This window comes from Lepisosteus platostomus, chromosome 4 (genome assembly GCF_059453375.1).
Source record: "Lepisosteus platostomus isolate fLepPlt1 chromosome 4, fLepPlt1.hap1, whole genome shotgun sequence".
Lineage (NCBI taxonomy): Eukaryota > Metazoa > Chordata > Actinopteri > Semionotiformes > Lepisosteidae > Lepisosteus > Lepisosteus platostomus.
The window spans coordinates 30,126,355-30,138,522 of record NC_142614.1 but is presented as its reverse complement, the minus strand read 5'-3'; the positions used below and the strand labels follow the sequence as shown (position 1 = coordinate 30,138,522).

The 12,168-nt window shown below is 34.5% G+C and overlaps 1 protein-coding gene across 1 annotated transcript; it reads left to right on the top strand.

Annotated features, from left to right (window-relative positions):
• The first annotated feature begins 4,437 nt into the window (after window positions 1-4,437).
• On the top strand, window positions 4,438-9,784 carry tdgf1 (teratocarcinoma-derived growth factor 1). The gene is made up of 6 exons (XM_088629380.1): window positions 4,438-4,670; window positions 4,785-4,834; window positions 5,003-5,155; window positions 5,745-5,859; window positions 5,967-6,076; window positions 6,774-9,784. Exons 1-6 carry the CDS (start codon window positions 4,648-4,650, stop codon window positions 6,872-6,874), a joined length of 552 nt encoding a protein of 183 aa, XP_088485506.1. The 5' UTR covers window positions 4,438-4,647; the 3' UTR covers window positions 6,875-9,784.
• Window positions 9,785-12,168: the final 2,384 nt, after the last annotated feature.

The following is a 12,168-nucleotide window of genomic DNA, read 5'->3' as shown; positions in this document are numbered from 1 at the left end:
GTTCCCTTTGTGCTCCTTTGGGTTTCCTCTGGGTGCTCAGGTTCTTTCCACAGTCCAAAGACATACTGGTAGGTTAATTGGCTTCTGGTAATATTGGCCATGGTGTGAGTGTGTTTGTGTCTGTCTAGCATGCAATGGACTGGCATCAAATCTAGGTTTTAACCTGCCTTGTGCCTATTGTTTGCTGGGATAGTCTCCCACTCCTCTCCTCTCCACTCCACGACCCTGTATTGGATAAAGCAGTTAGAAAATGGATGGATTGAATTTATAGAAAGCATGTCTAAAGTACTTTAATTACAGTTGCTAATTACTCACATTTCTGGACGTCCAGAAAATGAATGGAATCAATGGAATCATTGGAATCCTATCTATGAATTGGCTTCATTACTCTGTTTTCCTTCCCACTAATAGCTGATGTGTGGTGAGCGTTCTGGCGCACTATGGCTGCTGTCGCATCATCCAGGTGGATGCTGCACATTGGTGGTGGTGGAGGGGAGTCCCCATTACCTGTAAAGCACTTTGAGTGGAGTGTCCAGAAAAGCACTATATAAGTGTAAGCGATTATCATGATTAATTATTGTTTAACCATGGAAATACCAAGAATATATTTGTTGGACAAAGTTGGATGAGGATGGTTGAAAAATGTTATGCTTTTCTCTTGGTAAAACGTACCAGGGAGTTCCTCATCCAGTAGATGATTGATAATATTGAACATGATAATGATATTTAATGTAAAATCAAAGATTATATTTTACATATTTATTTATTGGCTTTTGAATTATTTTCTTAGTACAATTAATGCAATTTATAGCATCCCTTGCAGTGTGTTGCATGCATCGTTCCTTTCAGATAAATGACCCAAACAGTAATATATGATGTTGTGGTTATATATGTAGAGTCAAAGTGTCACGAAAGTGTTCTTTCTGGACCCTATGCAGACGACACAATCTAGGGATGAGTGAGGAAAACACGGGGAAAAAAAGCATGCGGGAGTCTGGAATGTAAACAGGAATGTAAACAGGCGTGTCCATAGTGCGCAGGTGTCCAGGGGGGTGAGTCCAGGGCAAACAATCCAAAATAGAGTCCAAAGGGAAATCCAAAAGGGAGGCAAAAGGTCCAAAGCCGGGCGGACCATCCGAGATGAGGACAGACAGGATTAAAAACCGGAGCGGGATCCAGTGGAGGGTCGGGGGGAAAAAGCGGGAATGGGACCAGACGCTCAGATCCTGGACTCGCTTGGTGTGGGAACCAATGCAGAGCCCGGAACAGAGTGGGTGTCTGGCTTTTAAGGTGGGCTGGAAGGAGTCTGGAACAAGGGGCAGGTGCACAAAATCAAGTCCGAAGTGAAAGAGCCGGAGCGCCCTTAAGGGGGAGGGACTATAATCGTGACACAAAGTATTTATAAAACTAAATATGATATTAATATCAAAGGCTTATCCTTGTTACTATCTGTTCAGGGGTTAAATCAATTTAAAAAGACAAAATGGCCTTTGATATTACATATTGTTTAATTTGAACATCTGAAACAAAGACATAATCCTAGCAGAATTAAAGATGACAAGAAATGTACTTTGTTTGTGTAGTTATTAGTAGTGTATTTATCTCACAGTCTCATCAAGCTGTTTCATGATGGATTCAAGACAATCAGAATCTGCAATGATATGTGGTAGTATAAAATAGTGAAGGGTATTAGAACTGGGATGTTTTCTTTAATGTTTGTGCTATCTATTAATAAGTAGATTTATAAATGCAGAAGTCACAAAATAGAAATGAGATCAAAATTACAGTGATGAAAGCATGCAAGAAATGTAATCTTGCTAATCTTCTGATATACGGCAGAAACTATTATTAAATTATGATTTTAAAAAATGACAGCAAGATCACTACAGTGAACAGAACATATAGGATTTATATTCAGTGTGTGATCATGTATTAGCAAAATGGATAAGAAGTACACTTCGTGAAAGTAAAGGGTCCTATCACTGGGAAAGAAAACTGCCTTTGCTTGAAGTATTGACAAAATGCAGGAGTTATGACTTTCTCGTATAACCCTTTGCCTAGTGTAAAAAAGTAATGCATGAAGTGTTGATAAGACCAGTGATCCTGGTCTGGGTTATTGCAACCTGGAGAGTGAGTTTATTGGGCCACCTCCATAGATATTGGTCAGGGATAGCCCACACATGCATAAGGTCATACATAAAACAACAATGAAAAGTTCCTTTGAACACCACCATCTATGACTGCCCAGTGACTCAGAGAAAACACATCTATAAACTTTTATACAGTAGTTTCAATACATTTATTCATAACTGCTTTTAGTTGTTAAGAAGCATATGAAGGTAACAATATGGACTTTTAATGGTATCCTGAAGCCACTTCAGTGGTTTGTTAGTCTGGGGAAATCAAATGTCATTTACATGAGTCTGAAAGAAGAATACACATGTAACAGCAGCATTATCACCTTCTGATCTCATCAGACTTCAGACTAGTTAAACAAGGTTGGGTCTAGTCAGTGCAGAAATGAAAGATACGTAAGCTACAGATTACTTTTTTTACTTTTTTAACACCCTTTATTCTATACTGGGCCTTTCATGGTACATCATCTCAAGGCAATGCTAAATAAAACAATCAAACAGAGGTCACAGGTCTATATAGATTGAAACATTAAAGCACAAACTAAAACAGTGAACTAAACGTGAATTCAAAGCTAGAGCATATACTGTAAGTAAGTTTGAAGACTAGATTTCAAAGTACTATCTGACTTAAGATAAAATAGATGATATACGCTCATGCATTTTGTTATGGGTTGAAACCCAAGAAGCTGAGCACTAAATGTGTTAAGATAATGCAAGCACAGCAATAATTTGCAATTATCAAGCCTGGAAAAGACAAAAGTATTAGTTGTATGGGAAGCATTGTGTGAGACATGTATACAGATGCACACAATGCTACAGAGATAAAAAAATCATACACAACACTTATTAACATGATATGAGTAACGACTCCAAGATTACTAAACTAAGTATTTGGACTGATTCCATGACCATCAATAATCAAACAAAGTTTGTGCATATTGAACAGGACAGACTTTTTTATTTTCTTTTTTGATATCCAAGTCTTTTTCCTCAGGGAAATAATTTCCAAACCATTTTCACTGGATTGTTAACAGAGACATCTGCATTTCTTACTACTTTTTTATACTCCCATATCTTTCTTTATAGGAGTAAGAGTATTAACCCTGATGTACATCCAAAATTCAATTTTGTACTCACAAAATCTGGCTTACTTTTCCCATTACTTAAAATAGTAAATAAATTCCTCACTTCTCCATCTAATCTGATGTGTACTGGGTATGTTTGAAGTAGGTCCCCTCCTACATGTAATACTTTAGAGTACTCTGTGACAGAAGTTAAATGGAAGGAATAGTAATATTTTTTTTTTAAATAGCATTAAAACAAAAAAAAGTGCATATCACTCACATATTCGCTTGATGGAGACATGGCAGTTTATCAAACTTGTTGTGCTATTCCTTTCTTGAAATTTAACTTATGTGAGCTCTCTTTCTCTACAGATACACTGTACATATGATTACAGAACAGATTAAACCAATATTCCCATGTGTTTTATTACTTAAAACCTAAATTTATTCCCCAGAACAGGAATCCTGCAGTACACAGAGAGAAAAAATAAAAATCGAATTCAAACATAATCCTTAAATCTTTATTATTGTTAAATTTTTTTTAGGCCTTGGATCCAATATTTGTATTTTGACCAACCAGATACATTAAGAATGCAGAATATCTCAGGAGACACAACATTGCAAGTCATTCACTGTTTTAGCCTAGGAAAGAAGTTAAACATTGTGGATACAAAATTAACTGGATCAATTAATCCATTTAGGTAACAGCCAGAGCAAAAGCAGTAATGTTCTGTGGTGCCTATTTTCTGTAGCAGCTACATTTGACAAATATATATATATATTTGTGTGGGTAAAATTGATTATGATACAAATGTAGCTTTTAAATACTACTGCTTAAACAATAGTCTTGCAGTTCAACCCTTGGGCAAGACCTACAATAACAAAAGGTATTTTAGCAATGACGTTCTGTACTAGTTTACTGTAAATTACAATTCGTATACATTCGTATAAATGAATGAAAAGGACTCCTCCAACCATGTCACAACCCAAATATTAAAGATAAAAACATTGTAACTGAATTAACTTTGTATCCACTTAAAAATACCTAAAACTTACACATTAAGCATAACCTGTGTTAAATATACAGTAGGTAACGTGGAGAGTACTTTTATCTGTTAAACTTGGTTGCATTTTATTGTTTCAAATGGAGAGAGGGGCGGGTACATTATTTTAACAAGAGTTTGCATCACTAGTTTCTTCAAGCGGGGTGTGAATTTCTGTTGGTTCAGGAGCGGAGGCAGGGTTGATAGGTGCTAATTGGCTGTCATATGTGGGACTGTTTAAGGGACAAGGAGGGTTCACTTAAGCTTAAAGTGCAGGAGGAAGTGGGGAGTGATATGTTAGAAGTCATCCAGTTAAACTAGCATCTAGACTTCTTCTATATAACGCCTTTATTTTACACAGGAGAGAAAATAATATACTAATTTTCGTCCTCGGAACATTTTAAGATGAAACTTGCAAGCCGCTTCAGGTAATTTATCATTTGAATTTAAATATCAACATTGTTTGCCTGCAATGTTTAATTCAAGTTTTGAACCGTTATTATTGAGGTCTGTTCCTGACGTTGTGTTTTTACTCTTTTCAGAATTGTTATTTCCCTGGTGGTTACCTTTCAGACTGTTCGTTTTGGATTAGGTACGTGATTGCATTCGAGTCACATTCTTTAATATATTCTTGGAAGTACCTAATCATTTAACGTATTTAGCCGGGTAATAATCTCGGGCCTATTCTAACAGTGTGACCTATTTCTAGTGTTTTTAAACTGTCCCTTAACTGCAAATTTACCGTCATAATTATTTGCAGGTTGCGATGAGCAGGAGTGTGATGCATCTAAACCTGAAAATAATGCGCAAAACGAAGAAAATCTTAAACGGTTTACTGAAATGAATGTTCAGCCGGAGAGACTGAAGAAACGAGATCCTGATTCTGTTGTGCCGTTTGTTGGCCTAACTGGAAGTAAGTTTTTCTTCATATGATTTATAAATGTAAAAGTAACAATCAACCAGAACTAGAACGGCCTCATATTGAACTGCATACATTCTCTTTTAATTGAAATGAATACATATCCTGTATTTTGATTATAATTTATATTGGTTTCAAAAAAGTTGGAGCTACAATTTGGGGGAAATCGCATTGGAAGGTTCATAAACTTGACCTCAGCTGAGCTTATTGATGTGTGAGTTTTGTTTTCTAAGGCCATATTGTGTACTGTTCTCTCCCTGTGGTCTTTACCATTTAATCCCAAAACAAACAGAACAGACTTACCTAAACAAACAATCAGGCTGTTCGCTTTTATTACCCTTCGATTTGAAGACTTAAACCCAGTCAGGAAAGAGGGGAAAAAATGCAGTCATGCTTAAAGAAAATTTGCACCTAATATATCTTTATTTATTTGTTTATATTGCTGCAAATATTCTTTGGGGTCAGGTGTTGTGGAAAGTGTTCCATCTGATCACCCTTGGTATAGATGTCTTTTATCTGTTTATTCAGTCCACAGTGTAAATTCTGATTTTAATTGGGGTTTTTTTTCTTCTTCCCTGTAAAGGTGCACAGCTGAGTAGAACTTGTTGTGAAAATGGGGGTACCTGTATTCTTGGAAGCTTTTGTGCTTGCCCAAAGCATTTCAAGGGCAGAAGATGTGAATATGATGAACGTACCAAGTAAAGTTATCTTGAATCATTTCAACATTAAATTTTCTGTTACACTAAATAATGTTTATAGATTTTCACAAGTTATTCCCCACTTAAAGCAACACATTTATTTTCAGGAACTGTGGCATCATTCCTCATGGAGAATGGATACAGAAAGGTTGCTCATATTGCCGGTGTATGTATGGAGTTCTTCACTGCTTTCCACTTGTGTTCCAGGATGGCTGTGGTATGTAGAATTCCCCATTCTTGTAGATCTTTAGAAGTGATAAGATGCATTTTTATGAAAATACAATCCATTTCGCATAAAGAGATTTCGAGCTGACTTTGTCTCAAAGGTTTAAATCAAGAACTGATTTTATTTTTGCAGTGGTTGTTCAAACATTCATTTGTAAAATGGGTTGTAAATATGTCTCTATTTTTAAAGAAATTTCTTCCATGAACCTATGGCTACAACAGAGTCTTACATTCTTATGCTAACTTATCCATTTTAACAATGGTTTTGGTCTAATGTCAAGTCTAACAGCCTTTGGGAGCTGGATTCACTAACCATGGCCTTTAAACCAATTAAGGCTTAGAAATGCAAGTTGCATGTTGTATTGATGTGATTACCTTTGTGTATGTGCTGTGCTGTTATATGCACATACTACACCTCTCAACATCCTTATTAGCATTAGTAAAATCCTGAGATACTTACTGGAGGACTGTTTCCTGAGTAGTACTGTAGTTTCCTTGTCTCACTGTGAAAAGAGTCGAAAAACTGTTGTTCACACCTCTCTAACCAAGAGAATGGAAGCCTGGTGATGACCATAATTTCTTTCAAGATTGCACTCTCTTCATATTCATTTATCTGTGTGGTTGTTTCACTGTGCTTCACTGTTCAAAACACAATGGCCACAACGGCTGAAATTCTTTTTCTCTTTCAGATGAAACGGAGGATGTCTTGTGGTTCCGTTCAAAAGGCTGCAGCATACTGATGTCCATGTACATTGTATTTCTAGGATTACTGATGCATATTCTCATTTGACCTTGCAATTTCTGTGTTGAAATTGCCTTGGTTTGATGACTCTCATCTCCCCTGTCCCTTATAATCAAAGAAGCATATCTAAAACGCAGGGAAGCAATACCATTTACAATATTTGTATTTTGATCAGTTAGGTAATATTGAAATTCACCTTTCTTCCAGTGAAAGACAAAATTTCCATCGTGTGGAAAAACATTTCTGTAAATAAGATGGTTTTATTTTTTGGGGAGTTTTAAGTGTTTAACTTTAACTGATTTTTTTGCAGTTTTAATTCCAAAATTTTAAATGTCATGAATAACAAGATTCAACATGTATAACAGTTAGCAGACATTCCAGGAAGTATTTTGCCTAACAAAATGGTATACACACAACAGTCAAGTATATCATCAGTACTACATTTGCTTTAGTGTCTTTCTCTGCAAATGTGATAAATCATCAAGATGTTTAAGGCAGCCTGCTTCTTGTGTATTTTTACTTTTAAATAAAAGTATTGCTTTAAAACTGCAAACAAAACTGTTAATAGTGATAAGTACCTGTGACCTATTTATAAATTATTCATTATATAAATTATAAAAGACCCAAGCACTTTACTTTAAAAGCCCAGGAACCAACATACCTTTTCTAAGGTTAAGGAATGCTCTGATGTCTTTATTTAATCACACATAAGCCCATAAACCCACTGCCAGTTGAGAATTGCAAACATTGTTGGTAGATGTCCCCTGTTTACCAGGGTTTCTGCTTTTAACCATAACAGAACTGCCTTTAAGCAGCAGCAAATTTGGAATTTACAATAGAATACGTAATCTACCCATTCGTTAGCTGATTAGTCTGTTCAGTGCTCTCAACTAGATTTGTAGCTCTTCATGGAATACATTTACAGAGGAATGCTGGTGTGGCAAAATTAAGTTATTTAATGTTTCATTCATAGTCCCTCCAAACAACATCTCCCTTTTCCACTTATTTCCAAAGAAGGCAAATTAAATTAAGCGATGCACATTGAGCTCTGCTTAATGTTAAAATGTAGTTGTAACTCGAACATTCTTTTTCACTTGCTATCAGTGGGAAAAGGGAGTAAGTCTGATAACTTGAATGACCCCCAGTCTTTGGCAAGCATTGTTATTATTAGTGAAACTGACTCCTATGCTATTGGCTATATCAAACCTCTTATCTAAGAGGCACAATTAAACTGGCTAATAGTTTACTGATAATCTTGTAGTATAATTCATTCCCTGGAGTGGTAAAAGTTAAAATAAACCTGTGTAAAATAAAGTGCTTTGGAAGCTTTTTTTTTGTTACTGTATTCTTATTTAGTTAGCAAAGCTTTGAAACCAGTTTAAATCCCAAGCTTTGGCTATGCTTCAGTTTTAGAATAGCTTAATTATTCCAGCCATGAGCAATGTAGATTTGTTTTTTAATATACCACATTTAAAAGTTCTATTATCTGATCTTTTAATTGTGTGTTAATTATACATTTTAAAATATCGCATTTAATAAACATAGATTTAATTGGTTTAAGAGTTTTATTATTGTTTTGTTTTATTCAGCTAAACAATGGCAATGATGCGTGTTGAATTGATACTGGAAGCAGGTAATGAACTGTGCATCTTAACACAGTTGTATCTGTGGACAATACATGAAAAGTATTTTTGTAGTTCACATCTTTTGAGTGTTTTCAGTAAACCAAAATGAACAACCTGGCATTTTGGTTGAGAACACATTATAAAGCAAAATTTTAGATTATTTTGAACTGAATCCTTGTATGAATTCAGTCATTGTCTTATACTGACCTTTAATCTACTACTGCCTTGTTTTAAAATAAAATGAGAACAGAGTAAATTTGACACTGGTTAATGTTACAATGCAGTGTAAGTGTAATGGTACATTCAAATCAACTCTGTTGTCTGAATATAGCTTCCAATATATGCACCTAAAGATTATTCCTAATATGGATTTCTAGAGGAATGCTGAGGTAAACAAAACAGAGGTGTCTGCAGTGTTCTTTTCTAATGGAAATGAAGAGTATTTAGACTCTTTATGCAAGCAGTTGCCAAAAGTACTTGATATTTACTGATACATCCCTGGTTTCCTGCAGTGATCTGCAATGCCCTGTTGAAGCAGCTTCCTGAAACATTAGTGGTCTGTTTAGTCACTGAAATGCAACAAAAAAATCAAAGTAACATGCAGCTCACAGTTCAGTTCTTGTGCATATCTGAGAATTTGGCAAGATAGGACAACTAAGCTGTTTGAGAAAAAGGGGGTATTTGTTCACATATGCTGTGCAACAAAAATCAATGTTTATGCATGTAAACAATCCTAAAATAAAACCAAACTGTAAAAACTGTGCATGAAGTAGAATATCCATGCTTTTGCATTTAACAACTTTTTTGGAGCATGCAAACATTTTATAGTTCTGGATGAAAGGTTATTGTATTTCTTTCAGTTTATTTTTTAATATAGAGTACATTAAAATAGATGCCCAGTATTCAGTTTCCTTCAGATCTAATAGTATTTCAGTTGGATTCAGGTCAGATTAATATGATGGGCAGTCCAGGATATCAAATTTGTTGCTGACTTGTCTGGGTGTTGGTGTTTTGATTCAGTAACACATTGAAATGGGATGTCAAATAAGTCTACAACTTACAACTGCAGCATTTACAGTCAGTCATTTTCTGCTTCATTTTCCCACTTTGTACACTACTGTGTAACTTTTATGCCAATTATGAATGTCATTAGATTCCTTAATACTGTCTTTAAAATAAAATGTTAATGTTGTTTTGATATATTTTCTCTGTCAATATAACGATGTCATGCTGTAATCTATGATACACTTTTATAGTGAATATCACTAGAGAGAAAATTAAATGCAAAATATGTTCAAGTTTATTAAATCACACTGCAATCATTTTAAGTAAACATTGTTTGTATACCTAGTTTCTTGTGAGATGCTAAGGGACTAATAAGGGTTAAAGACTTAATCCCTGCATCATCAACACAGAGGTGCGGAGTGACTACTGGTTAGTAACTACAGTAAGTCTCTGCTGATCTGGAAAACCTGATAAAGGAAAGAGAAAGCACTAACTTCATCTTTTTCTAGTCCAAGTCTGAGTGTTTTAAACAAACTTGAAAGCAAGCATATTCCTACAACAGAGCTTCAGCAAAATAAATCAATTTGTGCTATTACAGCATTTTACCCACCATAGGCCAAACAAAATACCAAAAAAGGAAGAATACCAATAAGTACACACAATCACAAAATGGGGGCTTATATCGATGGAGATCAAGACCAACTGTGGCCAAGTCATGAATTCATTAAGTGTATTTTAAATAAGTTACAAAAGAAACAGATCTTTATGATTGTAAACCGCTTAATAAATCTCATCTCCTGGCTTGAAAGACATGACTTCTGCCCAACAGACAGCAAAGGATGTCAGTGTCTCCTACTCCCTGCTGGGTAGCAGTTCAATAGAATAATTAGAACAAGACTGGACACTGCTTAAAACAAGGCTTTGGAATAGCTTTGAAAATCCTTTACAAAACCAGGAAAGTAAATTATTCCAGAGGATTATCTTACTTTAAGATGCATGAAGTTGTAGTGAGTTCTTTGCCTCTTGTAATTGAGTTATGTAAAAGCAAATGAAACACAAATCCTTTCTCTTGTTGACATGTCTTGAGGACAAACATGATTAAAAGTATAAAATAAAAAATTGCAACAGAGTAAAAAGGGGGAATGGGATGTTTTATATCTTGGAATCCAAAGGCATAAAGCTTGTGAGATTATTTTTTTACAGAAAATAACAGATACACTGAGCATGCACAGCAATTTATATTTCAGTTTTTCTAATAGTAAATATGTACATTAATAATTTCAGAAAAGTCACGATATTTAACTGATGGACATTCCACAGACTCCAAAATGTAAGAAAAACATGTCAAGTGTTTGTGAATGCCCCAGAATGAAATAATATTGATGTAATATACACTATGTGTATATTATGAAGATGTAATATGCTAACAATTAAAAAGTGGATGGCACAATTATTATGCCTTTATATATATCTCTTATATCTGCCTGTTTATGAGCTTCTAAAACAAGTTATATTTTTTAATCAAATGATTTATCTTTGGTTAAATAAGAATATGGTCATGGGAGTGTCAAATTTTGTTGGACACATAATTTTTCTTTTTTTTTTTGCATTAGAACACAGTTCAGCAGCCAAAGAGGTACTCATTGTGAGGACTAAGAATAGTTTCATTTACAGGAAATCATATATACAAATAGTAGCATAAAGAGTGTCAATACTTTTTATGATTTTAACATATCTATATTGAATAGCTGTAGCAGCAAAGAGGAAGAAAGAATAATTTTTCAGGGTAGCGTGATACACTTACAAAGATTGCTATGCCTCTGTCGATATATGGAATTTCTTGAAAATGTGACATTTGTTCTTTTTCAATCTTGCTAATAACTGCTATTATTTAGAGGGCTCATGCATTATACAGGTATTTACATAAATAGGCAACTGATTGCTCTTTAATCTCAAACGTATCTGCAGCATATAGTACAAATTCACTAGTAATTACAATAAAAGTGCACAGGTATTTAGCCAATATTTACTTAAATTTTTAAAACATAGGTCATTTCTTTGTTTAATTACAGTAGTGAGTTAATGCTTTTTTCAATTTGCCTTAAATCATAACATAATAGCTCTATTATTATTTCTATTAAAAATAGTAATTTACCATGGTATGTCAATTATTCTTTATGACATCCTGAGTATATGTATTCCTTTTAAGCAAGTATAAACATGTTTTAGTCCTATTTTCTTGTGATCAGAATTTTTCGTGTAAATAAAGAGAACTTAATGAATAACAAGTTAAAAATAGCTTTTCTTTTCACATTTTGAACAATTTAAGGTTTCAGCATCCTTAATCCTGACAGGAAGGAGGTTGATGAGGAACACAGCACATGTAAGTTCCAGTCTTCATATTGGAACAACTAAGATATTTGACTTTTGTGATTTTAAGGAATACATAAGAATTGGAAACTCTTGAATTGTGACTCTATTGTGGATGCTTTAAAATCAATTTGAAAAATATGAAGGAACTTGATTACTTTGAGAAGATGCTGAGAAAGACTGAAACAGAAAAACTGGAACAGATTAACTTTATTATGAGGCAAACCAGCTAACAGAGAGATCGAGTAATTGAGACAAAGTCATCAGGACTGGTTTATCATCTCAGAATAAAAACGCATGAAAATTCACACTTTTACAACCATCTGGATAAAGAGGTGCCTC